We start from the raw sequence: 14031 nt of genomic DNA, 5'->3' as shown, positions 1-14031 counted from the left end.
TTACACTTTAAACCTGTTATTTAGACATTTGTCTTGCTTCTTTCTTACCGATTCCATAATGAATCTCTTGAAGAAAAACTTGAAAGCCTGGAAGCTGAAGATCTCATGTCTCATCTGTCACGACCAGAAAACTACCTAGATAAGGAGAAAAGGTGGTGCAAGTGAATAAAATTGTCCAGAGCTGTGAACTAACAAGGTCACTTACTCACAGTTTGAAAAAATGTTTGTTAATTAATTCTTCGGGGATGACGATTTATCATAGAGTATTTGATTACTGTATTTGATATTGTGAGCTTCATTAGAGTAAACAGACCCATTAGAAATCCACTGAGAATAACACCTTGCTGAAAACTGCTATGTGAGAGCTTCATTCAGCTGACTAGGAGAACTCGCTTTGTGTAACTAAACGTGGCAAGTACTCGCTTGGCTGCTCCATGTGCAGAGTGGGAGCACAGCCTGCCCAGCTCCTCTGACACTTCTCTCTAGAAGATCCTGTTTTCAGCTGTAACTTCACATTAACCATTCAGGCTGAAAATTTCTGTGTCAGGTACATACATCGGGCTGATTCTTTTTTTGGAAGATAAAGATATGATTTGAAGGACAAAGAGTTTGGGTGGAAAAAGTGGATTGAAGGGAGGAATCCTGCATGTAGAAGGGAAGAGGGAAGATCACATAATTGGAGGGGTTAAAAGGGACCTCTGGAGATAATCTAGTCCAGTCCAACCCCACTGCTAAAGCAGTTTCCCTACAACAGGTTGCACAGGAATGTCCAAGTTGCTCCTTGTCCTCTCACAGGACACCATCCCATCCACTTGACTTCCACTCCTTAAATATTTATGTGCATTGATAACGTCCTCCCATAGCCTTATCTTCTCCAGACTGAACAGCCACAAGTTTCTGAGCCTTTCCTCACACAGTAGGTGCTGCAGGCCCCTCATCATCTTTGTGGCCTTTCCTTGGACTGTCTCCAGTAGTTCCCTGTCTTTCTTGAACCGAGAAAACCAGAACTGGATGTAGTACTCCAGATGTGGCCTCAGCAGGCCTTGGCCACGCTTTTTTATGGACCCTAGGATACCATTGGCGGTCACAGAGGCACAGTGCTGGCTCATGATCAAAAAGGTGTGCACCAAGACTCCAGATCTCTCTCTGCAGAACTCTTCCCTAGTAGGTTAGCCCCTAATCTGTACTGATGCATGCAGTTATTCCTGCCCAGGTCTAGGACTCTGCACTTGCCCTTCTTGAACATTATTAATTCCTCTCTTTCCAACTCCTCAGCCTATCCGAGTCTTGCTGATGGCAGCACAGCCTTCTGGTGCATCAGTCACTCCTTCCAACTTCACACCATCAGTAAACTTGCTGACTCCAGGACATTTATGAAGATGTTAAACAAGACCAGACCCAGTTCTGATTCTTGGGGAGTACAGCTACTTACAAATCTCGAAGTAGACTCTGCACTGTTGATCACAGTCCTCTGAGCTCTGCCAGCTGGCCAGCTCTTAGTCAGCTTCTGTTCATTCATCTGTCCCACACTTACTAAGCTTATCTACAAGGAAGTGTGTTACGGGAGACAGTGTCAAACACTTTGCTGAAATCCAGGTAGACAGCATCCACTTCTTTTCCCACATCTACCCAGCCAGTTATGACCTTGCAGAAAACCACTAGGTTGGTTGAGCATGATTTCTCTTTGATGAACCCATGCTGATAACTCCTGATAACCTTCTTTTCTTCCAGAAGATGGTTGTACCAGGACATAAACTTTTTCATCAAACTTTTGTCCAACCACTATGTTCTGTATTATTCACCACTATGTTCTGTATTATTTGCAGTTTAAGGCTGATGGGGAAGAAAAGTGCTAGAGATGCTTCAGAGTCTCTGGAGGAGGTGGACAGGACTGGGACACTGAGAGTACCGAGCACAGCCCATGTGTCCAGTTCACCATTCCTATCTGAGCACTCCACTTAATTCTTCCATCAGTTTTTGTTTTCCTCACTGAGAGAGATGTCTTGTTACTGCTGTCAACCTAGAGGCTGCTGTAGTTTGTTTATGGTTTTTGTCCTGTTTGTTTTATGTTTCCAAATATGTCATGTGGGGCTGGAGGTCTGCCAATCCTTAACATTAAAAATAACGTAGGATAATCCCAGTCTTGAAAACATATGGGATTCAATTAAAAATTGCGACATACATGTTTTTTGATAGGATGTTACTGTCTTTCTTTTCCCTTCTGTTTCTGATCCGTTATGATACTTTCAAATAATATGGTCAACATCTGTTTGCCCATTAGGAGAACTAAGCAACTCCTTAACCAAACAGATTTTGGATTTTAACATATATGCATAAAAGATCCACATATGCCACCATTTTGGCAGCACAGGAGAAGAAACAGTTACAGCTCTGCCCATAACTCTATCAGACTGAGCTGCAGCTTAAAGGAAGGGGTGTGTTCTTCTATATGAAGGCAAGGATATAAGGTTTCTAACTTATAAACAGAATAAAGTATAAGTTATTTACCTTATACTAAGAATATTATGCTTGAATATTGCATTATCTATGGGGAAAAAAAAGTATTAGAAGAAAACCTGAGTATTTCACAGGCTGGGAAAGTCCTCCCCCAGCAAATAACAGTCCCACAATCTTACAACAAAATCACATCCATTGGCAACCTTGGTTCTGGCTCAACCCACGATGACATGTCTGTTTGTTGTTTAACATTGCAGCACATCTGTTCCTTTTAATAATATTATCTGTCTCCTCAGGCAAAACCATCGCCTTCATAATTGCAAGTTCATGCTATTCAAATCTGAACAGCATCAGATTAAAAAGAAAAAATATAATATCTTAGTGCTTCTTAAATTAAAGGCTGACCTAGGAACATAGGTAATTGTGATTTACATTAGATTCTGTTTTGAATTTATGGTAATATATTTGTATTTAATCAAGTTTTCATAAATCAAAAAAAGTCACAGAATTTCCTTAATTCTGCTCTAAAAAGCTACTGAAGATTGTTTAATTATCTATGTGTTATAGGCAGTGTTACAGCATTTAATAGAATCATAGAATGGCTTAGGTTGGAAGCAAACTTAAAGATCACATAGTTCCAACCCCTTGCTATGGACAGGGTTCCACTCACCAGATCAGGCTGCCCAGGGCTCCAGCAGCCTGGCCTTGAATCCTTCCAGAGATGGGGCATCCATAAACTTCTCTGGGCAACCTGAGCCAGTGCCTCACTACACTCTGATTAAAAAACTTCTTCTAACATCTAACCTAAATCTTCCCTCTTTTAGTTTAAAGCCATTCCCCCTTGTCCTGCCACGGTCAGACTGGTCCCCCTCCTGCCTGTAAGCTCCCTTCAAGTACTGGAAGGCTGCACTGAAGTCTCCCCAGTGCCTCCAGGCCAAACAAGCCAAACCCTCTCAACCTTTTGTTCATAGGAGAGGTGCTCCAGCCCTTTGATCATCTTCATGGTCCTCCTCTGGACCTTCTCCAGCAGCTCCACATCTTTCCTGTACTGGGGAACCCAGAATCAGACAGTACTCCAGATGGGGCCTCACAAGTGCAGAACCCTCAAGTCCTTCTTTAGAGGGCTGATCTCAGTGAGCTCTTCTCCCAGTTTGTACACATCTGTAATTACCTCGACCCAAGGCACTTGGCCTTGTTAAACCTCATTAGATTCTTGTGAGCCCACTTTTTGAGTGTACCCCTCCCTTCTATAGTGCCAGTGTTTGTGTTTGGATCTCAGTGGCTCAGAGCTAGTTCTCTATTTCTGCGGGTCTCAGTATTAAATTAATCAGCAAATGAAGAGAAATATGGAAAAATCCAGAAAAATATTTTTAAAGAAATCAAGCTGATTGAAGATACCAGGAGTGACTGATGAGAAAGAGCAATGAGAGGAAACATACGAAGGCTCTTGAGAGAGAAGAGTTAGCCTAGGGATGAAGATGCTCAAGGAGGTTCAAATCCCTGTCTCTGTGACCTTGGACAGTTATTAGAATTGTATTCAGATGACAATTTCTTCAGGCCTTGCATCTATGAGACTGTTTAGACTGAATATGGGGAGTTTTCAAGACTAAATAAATGAAGTAATTCTTAACCCAAGGACAGTGGTAGAATTTGGGCTGTACCAAGATGACTTCTTGCCTCTTTGCTTCTCATCTGAATAAACCCAGTGTTTCCCAATTGGTCTTGGCAATGTGAAGCTAAGATTGAAAGATTTATGTAAAATCTTCATATATGACAGCATGTGAGAGAGAGCAGGGAGTGAATAGGAAATACAAGAACCCAGAATGCGTGGAGAGCAATGTAAACTTGGACCAATAGGACTGTTTTTTGTCTTGGGAAACCTACGCTTGAGGAGAGAAATACTAGTTGGAGCTTAAGAGGCCTGGCAAAGAGCAGGATGATGTTGAGGACACTTGGAAGCTGGGTGTCAACTTAAGTGTATTAATGCATTAGTATGGTCTATTAGTCTTCATAGGAGGATAGCACTTATTTTTGTGCTTGATTATGAATATATACAATCATAGTGAATTAATTGGTGAAATCTAAGTGCTTGGCTAATCCCAGCTTATAACTAAGTAGTATAATGAGTTGAATCTCCATGTTTTTAAGGTCATAGAACTGGTAAAAGAGCATGAAAAGACAATGAATTCTCAGAGTAGGATATAAAAATTGCTGAGTATAATGGATAATAGCAAGAAGAAAATTTTATGGTAGATATTTTACAGATGAGAAGAAAATACCAGCAGTCTTCTTTGCAGCCTTTAATTACCTGCATTTGATATTGCTTAAACTCTGAGTGATTTCATGCATAAATCATTTAATGATCTATTTTGCTTTTCTTTATTTTTGGAGGATTTATTTTTGCTTTAATAATAGAATGCACAGTCAGAACAACCTGGGGAATACATATAAGTATATATTTTGCATGTCTAATGAATATTTTAGGAGAAATTTTATCCAGCCAGTTTTCATGAATGTTTGAACTGGAGTTAACCTAACTAGAAAAAAAGCAAGCAAAAGTTAATATTGTTTCTACACTCACTGATGTGGCAATAATAGTAGTTGTACACCACCATGCTGAAAATCAACTCCCTTTATGTCCAAACAATAGCATGAATCACAGAATTCTGACCTTGATATACAAATGTGATCATGGAGTAATTATAGCTTTTGTACTTTCTGTATAAACAGACTACTTCATCTGGAAATGCTGTAGGGTACTGCTTCATTCTGCAGTTTACAGCTAATGACTGAGCATTTCAGCTTTTATGTCCCAAGAAGTTTTAAAATTACACAGGTAGAGAAAATCTTATTTCCTGCAAATGAGAAAATTAAGCTGGTAACTTGAACCACAGGGAATCAATTTATTGCTCTATCTAAATTCTGTTAAAAATCCTCTTACAAATTTAAAGACTATCTTCAAAATCACATTTTGAAACTGTTATTGAAGCGAATTTCAGGACCAAAATACAGAATTAAATTACTCAATCCATGTAATAACTGACATGCTCTTGAATAAACTATGAGATTAAAGAAAATATCTTTCATTTTATGCCAAAATCTGCTGAAGGGTTGTTTTGTTTGTGTCTGTGTTGGTATCATCCAAACAGGATGTGAGAAACATATGTTCTTTGGTTTCACTTTAATCCATGATTTGGATAACACTATTAGCATGTGGTCTAATGACCGTCAGTGGAGGAAATCTGAGGATGTTTGTCTGGACATGTCAACTCAGACCTTTTTAATATATCCAAAGCAATGAAGACCCTGTCTTGACCTCATGCATTAGCTGTATTTTCAGTGCTTTGATAAAGCTACAGCAGCAAAGCACAAGCATTCTTATGGGTATGAGCTGAATTGTCAAAGAAGTAATAATAGAGGAACTGCCATTGATTTGCACTAACCAAGGCTGCACATATATCTCTTTGTTAACTAGTCTGTTCTACTGTGGGTGTCCACACACAGCTGTCCTTACATTAAATCTTGAACAGGATTTTGGGAATTGCTGTAATTGCCCTCTGGGAAGCCAAGGGCAAGATGAGTTACATGGTCATTGACTGGTCTGACTGCTCAAGGCAGGAAAAGCAGCAGTCAGCAAATGCCACAGGAGCTGGTGATGACGGACTGGATTTCTTCTCACAGCATCTATGACTTGTCTTTCAATTTCATATCACCTTGAGCACTTCCTTTTTTTATGAGCACATTGTTGCAGACCACCTGGCTGGGGTTCAGGGGTGCCCCCATTCAATCTTCACTCACTTTACCACTGATAGTTCTGTGTTCCTTACAAGTCACGGATCACAGTGTCTAATAGCTTAGAGCCCTAAAGACCTGACTGATGCTCTCTTTGAGTCCATATCTAATGGTTTCTGTGGACTGTCAATTGCACAGTTTGTAATCTATTAGATAATTACGCCGATGTCTTTAGATAACTCTAGTTTCTTAATCAAAATGCTGTTTGGTGCTGAAAGCTCTACTAAAGTTCATACTTATTACATCGATAATATTGATTTCTTTCAAGAAAATGTAAACCCTCAAAAATATCAAGATAGCTTTCTTGAAATAAAATACATTTCCTTTAATTCCAACCTGACTGCCATGAATTGCACTACTTTTCTTTAATTCTTTATGGATAGTGCCTGGAATTAGCCATGCCAGTGTTTTACAGTGATTTGATGTCAGGTTGAAAGGATTACTGATCCCCAGGTCATTCTTTTGAGCTCTTAAATATACTGGCAAATAAAAGCTCTCTTCCATTCATCTTGAGACATCCATGTGTTTGAATACATACTGAAAATATTGGAAATAAACTTTCAAAATTCAAGTCGCTTCTTGGACAGCATTTTTTAACAGGTGACTAAAAGAATGCAGTTTTAGGTGCTGTCATTGCTGTTAGAAAGGAATTTCATTTCCTACTCTTGTCCAATGCTAGAACCCTCCCATGATCATGAAATGATCATGACATGATATTTGAACTGTGCAAAGGGCTATGGACAGCCTTAATCTGTTTTAAGAATTCATCCTGCAAAGGATGATAATTCCAAAGTCCAACAGTTTTGTAACATATCACCACTATATGATGTTACAACACATTGTTACAGAAGACCAGATGGTTTAAGTGTACTCGTTTGGTAATTTTCTTCAACCTCCTTTGAAGATTAATTTCCTTTAGAACTCAGGTATATGACATAGAAATCTGTGTAAGTATTTAGACTGAAGGACTCTCCAGTCCTGCATGTCTTTTGTTATTTGTCTAAAGGCTTCAGGATAATGGTGTTATGACTTAAATCTCCTTGGATTCACTTATGAGTGACCTTTTTGTCACTTCCTACAATATCCATTAGCTGTTCCTTGGGCTCAGGGAAGAATTTTCATTTTGTGGAGGTAGCAGATAATCGGAATGTCTGCTTCCTAGCTTAAGACCACTGGGGAGCTTTCACTAATCCTCACAAGGATAATTTTCTTATGTTTGATGACATAGTTGCCATCCACAAACCAAGATTTTTAGTTACTTGAAACATGCTTCTGAAGCCTGTGAGAAACTCATGAGTCCTCTCGTCTGTGTCCCCATCCATTCTCAGCAGCTACTGATGGTGGGTTGAATTCAACATCAGCAACTTGTTGAATGTATCTACAGAATGGAGACATCATATGAATTAGAAACAACTAAACCTGTGGTACATGTGTTAAAAATCAACTCACTGCATGTGAAGTCTGCTGCCTCTGAACTCTCTACATCCTCCCTATAGCAGCTTTTCTGCTCTATGGTGGGAGCTCCCAAGCAGAGCAGGGAGCACAACTTGCTGACTATGGATTATTCAGGCATTCATCTGGTCTGGTATTGTTTGAACACCCCACAAAAGTTAATGAATGTATTTCCTCCTGAAACGATCGTTGCTTATTCTCCTCCAGAGACAAGTCCCTCACAGACAGTCTGTGTCTGAGCCAGGAACCAGAACCCTATGTGCTCAGATCATTTTTCAAGCTCATAGCCAAGCTTTGAGCAGAAGGAGGACTCCTTCAAACTGCTAAGTTGTTCCTGCCTTCCCCTTTGGCTATGGACCCTGTGACAGTGTCACATCCTTCAGCTAACACTGCTGTTGGTCTTTCAGCTGAGGGCTGTCAAGTATAGATTTATTAAAGAATCTCTATGGAATATCATAAAACACAAGGCCCATGGAAACCTCACCACAAGAACACAAAGATGTTCCTAAGTATCATATTCTTTTGTTCCTCCTGTCTACATCTGCAGCTATATTGAGACATGCACAGATCCATGAGCACGTCGTTTGTAATTATATGTACTATTTGCACTGAAAAATGAGATTATCTCAAACCAAGTGACCGAACAGCCTTTAAATTTTGATCCAGACTGAGTCCATGTAAATGGGGCTCTTTACACCCACTTCAGTAAGCTCTGACTCAACTTTTAGACTTCAGAATGGGATATACCTGACACAGTGCCTTTATCTGAACTGTTCTCCCCAAGTTCCCTTTTTAGTTACTGAAAATAGGTTGCAGTTCACCTCATCCCTCAAGAGCAGATGTTTAAAATACAGATACAAAAGGAGATATCTACAAAGGTTGGATGAATCACAGCCTAAACTGTCTCTTTCATTCTACTGACTAAAAGAGAGAGTGAGGAACTGAGCCCAAAGGTAGACACCTACCCTGAAGGTGCTGTTTGTGCCAAGTGCAATGTGGCAGGGTTTTCTTATTTCTTGCCCAAGCCATAAACTGAGCACATATAGGACTATAGCCCTCATCCTACATTCAAGAAGAGGTGCTAAAACAAAGGGAAAATAATTAAACCATAAGCTTTTAATGGAAGCCCTCAGGAAATAATAAGCTGTGGATGTTGCTGTTCATTGCAGGGGAGTTGGACTAGGTGACCTTTAAGAATCACAGAATCACAGAATTGTAGGGGTTGGAAGGGACCTCTAGAGATGATTGACTCCAATCTCCCTGCCAGAGCAGCTCCCTACAGGAGGCTGCAGAGGTAGGTGTCCAAAGGGGGCTGGTCTTGAATGTCTCCAGAGAAAGAGGTTCTACAACTTCTCTGTGCAGCCTGTGCCAGTGCTCTGTCACCCTCACCGTAAAGAAGTGCCCATGCACATTTGTGCAGAACATCCTATGCATCAGTTTGTGGCCATTTCCCCTTGTCCTATCACCACACACTTCTGAGAAGAGTCCAGCCTTGTCCCTTGGCCTCCCGCTCCTTAGATATTTATAGATATGGATCAGATGCTCTCTGAGTTTTCTTTTCTCAAGGCTGAACAGATCCAGGTCTCTCAGCCTCTCCTCACAAGGGAGGTGTTCAACTCCCTTTATCGTCTTTGCAGCCCTCCACTGGACTCTTTCCAGGAGATCTCTGACTTTTTTGTACCAGGGAGCCCAGAACTGGACACAGTACTCCAGGTGAGGCCTGACCAGGGCAGAGTAGAGGGGGAGGATCACCTCCCTTGACCTGCTGGCCACGCCCTTCTTAATGCACCCCAGGATGCCATTGGACTTCTTGTCCACCAGGGTACTCTGCTGGCTCATGGCCAACCTGTCATCCACCAGGACACCCAGGTCCCTCTCCTCAGATCTCCTCTCCAGCAGGTCAACCCCCAGTCTGTACCGGTTACTCCTCCCTAGGTGCAAGACTCTACCTTTGCCGTTGTTAAACATCAACCGGTTCCTTTCTGCCCAACTCTCCAGCCTGCCCAGGGTTTCTTTCAACTCAAATGGTTCCATTATCATCTGATAATGTTATCTGTTGAATATGCTACCATAAATCTTGCCATATCTTCCAGTGGCAAACTGCTGAGAACTTGTAATGGCCTTGCATATATATATATATATATACACACACACACACACACATATATATTTGTCTAGAAGATATTACACTCATAAAATACAATTAAATTATATGATGTAATATACATTTAGATATTTTTACTGAGAGAAGAATGATGCAGCTGAAAGTTAAACCTCATGTTTTTCAGTTTCTTTTGTATCAGTTTCCTTTTTCAGCTCACATGACTATGCTGGTAGTGCTTTTTTTAGTGACAGCATGAATTTATGCTGAGACAGAAGCAATCAAGTCACATAACTTGAAGAAGGAAGATAGGAAAGCATCAAGGCTTAGTCTCTCCAGGCCCTGATAGTTAAAAATACTGATTAACTCATGCATCATGCCTCTCCTATTATTTAATAAATTGCTTCACAGAGAAATAAATTTGACCAATGTATTAATTAGCTTAATTGGATGGCGCATAGCTACTTTGTCAGTGAGTGACAGAGAGATGAGTATTTTGTATGCACTCAGATGTACACGTTTTTCTGATTGCAGAAGGCAGAGATGTACACGGTGTGAACCTTGAGGTTTCTTCTGCTCTTCTGCAGCAGTAGAGCTGAGCTGCCTGCTAAGTGAATACTTGCCAAGTACCGATGTTAAAAGATAAAAAGAGAGAAAGATAGAGAAAGACAACTATTTCTAGAGACAATTATCTAAATGAGCTGGAGAAACCTGGGATGACTAAGCCCTTGATCTCAGGAGAATTTGTTTCTGAGCACTTTGATGAATTTTAAAATGGTGTTACATTCCAGATTTTAATAATGTAGACTTTCTCCTCTTCTTCTGCCTCTAGGCAACTGTTGTTAGGTCCATTTTTTACAAAAGCCTAAGGAAACTGAGTGAATAAGGCAGATCCACTATGCCAAGAGCTGCAGAGCTGCCAGGTGCACAAGAACAGATGAGGAGGCAGATGTGTAGTACCTCCAGCTCTGCACCTCCTGACTGAGCCTTTTTATCTGCCAGGTTATGGACATGCTTCACTTTTGGGTCAGCAAAAATTATTAATTAACTGGAGAAAAAGTTTTCATATCTCTAGCGCAGTCAGTGACTTATGCAGCTTTGATTTTCTGTCTCTATTACATTCATGAATTGAGTCTGAATCTTGACAAAAGAACAGACATCTCTGATTTTAAAAAGTCACCAACACCAACTGGAAGCTGTAGTCCCAGTTCCTGGCTTAGAGTTTTAAGTCTGTCTCTTCAGTGAACTGTGTTAGAAGCATAAATATTTTGCTGCTCGAGGTTGGAGTCATGAAGAAAATCTGGGACTGAAAGACCAAGCCAAATTTTGATCCAGATTCCTTTGTCGTAGAGCCAAAAGAAGGCTAGACACTTGAAAGGGGATTCACAGAGAAAGACCACTGAAAAGCCACCTGAGCCACTGAACAGTGACCATGAGTGGCACAACTGGGCTTTGACTGCAGTCTTCAGCAATTCAGGGGACTCTGTCTTTGTGACAGACAAAAACATATGAACCTGCCCTTGGATGGAGAAAACAAAGCAAGCCTTTAATATCTTATAAATATTTAATGTCGTCTATCATACTCCAACAGATAATTAAATTGTGTGCCATGGAGGCTCTGAGTTCTGTTTCTGCCGTGCTTGATCAAGACCAAAATTTACAGCAGGTAGCTAAGAGCATTTCTACAAGGTCTAGAAGTTGTTAGTAGCTCTGAAGCAATCAAGCTAAATCTTCCTTTGAGAACAGAAACAAAACCAAAGAGCGTTGTGAATCTAACTCAGATTTTTTTTTCCGGGAAACATCTGATCCAATTTAATTCAGTTAGTCCCATTCCAGTCATTAATCTCCCGCCAAATTTTTTCTTTTTAAATTTTATTGTATGTTATGATTTACTGTAAAACTCTATGTTCGTTATTACTTAAAGAAGTAGTTGCTCAGATCTTTGAGCAACTCTTTCTCTTGATTGGGAAAATACTACACAGATATAAGACTATTACTTTTCCGAGAGAACTCCAGTTGAAAATAGTGTCTGTGAGGGAAATTATGGTCTTGTAAATAGCTTCTGCTTCTGAGACAGACTCTATTAACAGCATAAATTAGGCCAGGTTTCTTTATATCTACTAGATCTACTTTTTGCTGTAATACCAGCACAGTAAAAGACACAAATAATGTTGAACAAATATCCTAGGAAGGCTTATAAATGTTGAAATCCCATATATGTATCTTTTGAGACTTAAAAGAACCTGATCTGCCTAGTGCATTCAAGAATGAACCTATTTCCTCCTTGGGAAGAAATCCCAACAAATACCTTATTTGTCTTTGATACACACAGGAAAGGACAAACCGAAACATATTTCCTCATAATGACTGCAATCAAAATCAGAGTGTGTTGCCGGGGTTCACAGAGATGCTGCCTGGTCACTGTCATCTACCCTTCTCCTGCCTGTAGGAACCAGAGCAAAATCCCCTGCAGTTTGCATCTGGAGTGGGAGCTGGGTATGACTTCACAGTTCTAGTTTTCATGACCACTTCTAATCTCCTGCTTAATCTAGTAAACTAATCTAAGTTGCAGATAGCTGGAGGTGCTAAGGAGTAAAAACACTGAACTGTATTCTTCACAGTGCAGTGACAGAGCACTGGCACAGGCTGCCCAGAGAGGTGGTGGAGTCTCCTTCTCTGGAGATGTTCAAGACCCATCTGGACACCTACCTGCTTTGGCAGGGGGTTGGACTTGATGATCTCTAGAGGTCCCTTCCGACCCCTATGATTCTGTGATTCTGTGTGATTCTGGGGGCTTTGGGTTGCTTTTCTTTCTAAGTTCACGTTCTGGAGGGATCCAAGGGTCTTTCTCCAAGGCACAAGTTGACTTGTTTTCAGTGATCTGGACCAGGTGATGATTTCAATTTAGGAAGGATTTGGATTATAAAAATGAATGTTTTGCAGTTCAGTATTGAGTTGCATTGTTCTGCACTGGAAAACTCGAGAGGGTGTGCCCTTGCCTGCTGAAATTCTAATTACTGAGCTGAAATAACAACCACACTTTCAAAAGAATATTGAAATAATTTATCCAGGACTTTGGTACAATCTGAGGCTCTGAATATTAGGCAACCAGCTTCTTATTTAAGCTTTTATCTACAAAGAAAAGTCTTATTATGGTACCGCTTGTCTGAACAAAACATGATCACTTTAATGCAGCCAGCACAGGTGAGCACAGTGCCTTGATCCCATGGAATTTCTTTTTTTTTCTTTTTTCTTTTCTTTTCTTTTCTTTTCTTTTCTTTTCTTTTCTTTTCTTTTCTTTTCTTTTCTTTTCTTTTCTTTTCTTTTCTTTTCTTTTCTTTTCTTTTCTTTTCTTTTCTTTTCTTTTCTTTTCTTTTCTTTTCTTTTCTTTTCTTTTCTTTTCTTTTCTTTTCTTTTCTTTTCTTTTCTTTTCTTTCTTTTCTCTTCTCTTCTCTTCTTTTCCTTTCTTTTCCTTTCTTTTCCTTTCTTTTCCTTTCTTTTCTTTTCTTTTCTTTTCTTTTCTTTTCTTTTCTTTTCTTTTCTTTTCTTTTCTTTTCTTTTGTTTTCTTTTCTTTTCTTTTCTTTTCTTTTCTTTTCTTTACTTTTCTTTTCTTTTCTTTTCTTTTCTTTTCTTTTCTTTTCTTTTCTTTTCTTTTCTTTTCTTTCTTTTCTCTTCTCTTCTCTTCTTTTCCTTTCTTTTTTCTTTTCTTTTCTTTTCTTTTCTTTTCTTTTCTTTTCTTTTCTTTTCTTTTCTTTTCTTTTCTTTTCTTTTCTTTTCTTTTCTTTTCTTTTCTTTTCTTTTCTTTTCTTTTCTTTTCTTTTCTTTTCTTTTCTTTTCTTTTCTTTTCTTTTCTTTTCTTTTCTTTTCTCTTCTCTTCTTTTCCTTTCTTTTCCTTTCTTTTCCTTTCTTTTCCTTTCCTTTCTTTTCTTTTCTTTTCTTTTCTTTTCTTTTCTTTTCTTTTCTTTTCTTTTCTTTTCTTTTCTTTTCTTTTCTTTTCTTTTCTTTTCTTTTCTTTTCTTTTCTTTTCTTTTCTTTTCTTTTCTTTTCTTTTCTTTTCTCTTCTCTTCTCTTCTCTTCTCTTCTCTTCTCTTCTCTTCTCTTCTCTTCTCTTCTCTTCTCTTCTCTTCTCTTCTCTTCTCTTCTCTTCTCTTCTCTTCTCTTCTCTTCTCTTCTCTTCTCTTCTCTTCTCTTTCTCTTCTCTTTCTCTTATTTTCTAACATAGATGTGG

The 14031-nt window shown here is 39.3% G+C and overlaps 1 protein-coding gene across 3 annotated transcripts in view; it reads right to left on the bottom strand.

The window, feature by feature from the left end:
• The window catches only part of ASAP1 (ArfGAP with SH3 domain, ankyrin repeat and PH domain 1), a 148542-nt gene that overhangs the window by 106772 nt on the left and 27739 nt on the right, over nt 1-14031 (bottom strand). For all 3 annotated transcript variants that reach the window (XM_065753174.1, XM_065753175.1, XM_065753173.1), the window contains exon 2: nt 49-135. In XM_065753174.1, the coding sequence (XP_065609246.1) occupies nt 49-107 (59 nt within the window). In that variant the 5' untranslated portion in view covers nt 108-135. The remainder of the gene's footprint in view (nt 1-48; nt 136-14031) is intronic.

This window comes from Cyrtonyx montezumae, unplaced genomic scaffold (genome assembly GCF_038088225.1).
Source record: "Cyrtonyx montezumae isolate F1298 unplaced genomic scaffold, pur_monq_1.0 scaffold_8, whole genome shotgun sequence".
NCBI lineage: Eukaryota > Metazoa > Chordata > Aves > Galliformes > Odontophoridae > Cyrtonyx > Cyrtonyx montezumae.
The sequence above is the reverse complement of the archived record's forward strand: the minus strand, read 5'-3'. Positions and strand labels throughout refer to the sequence as shown.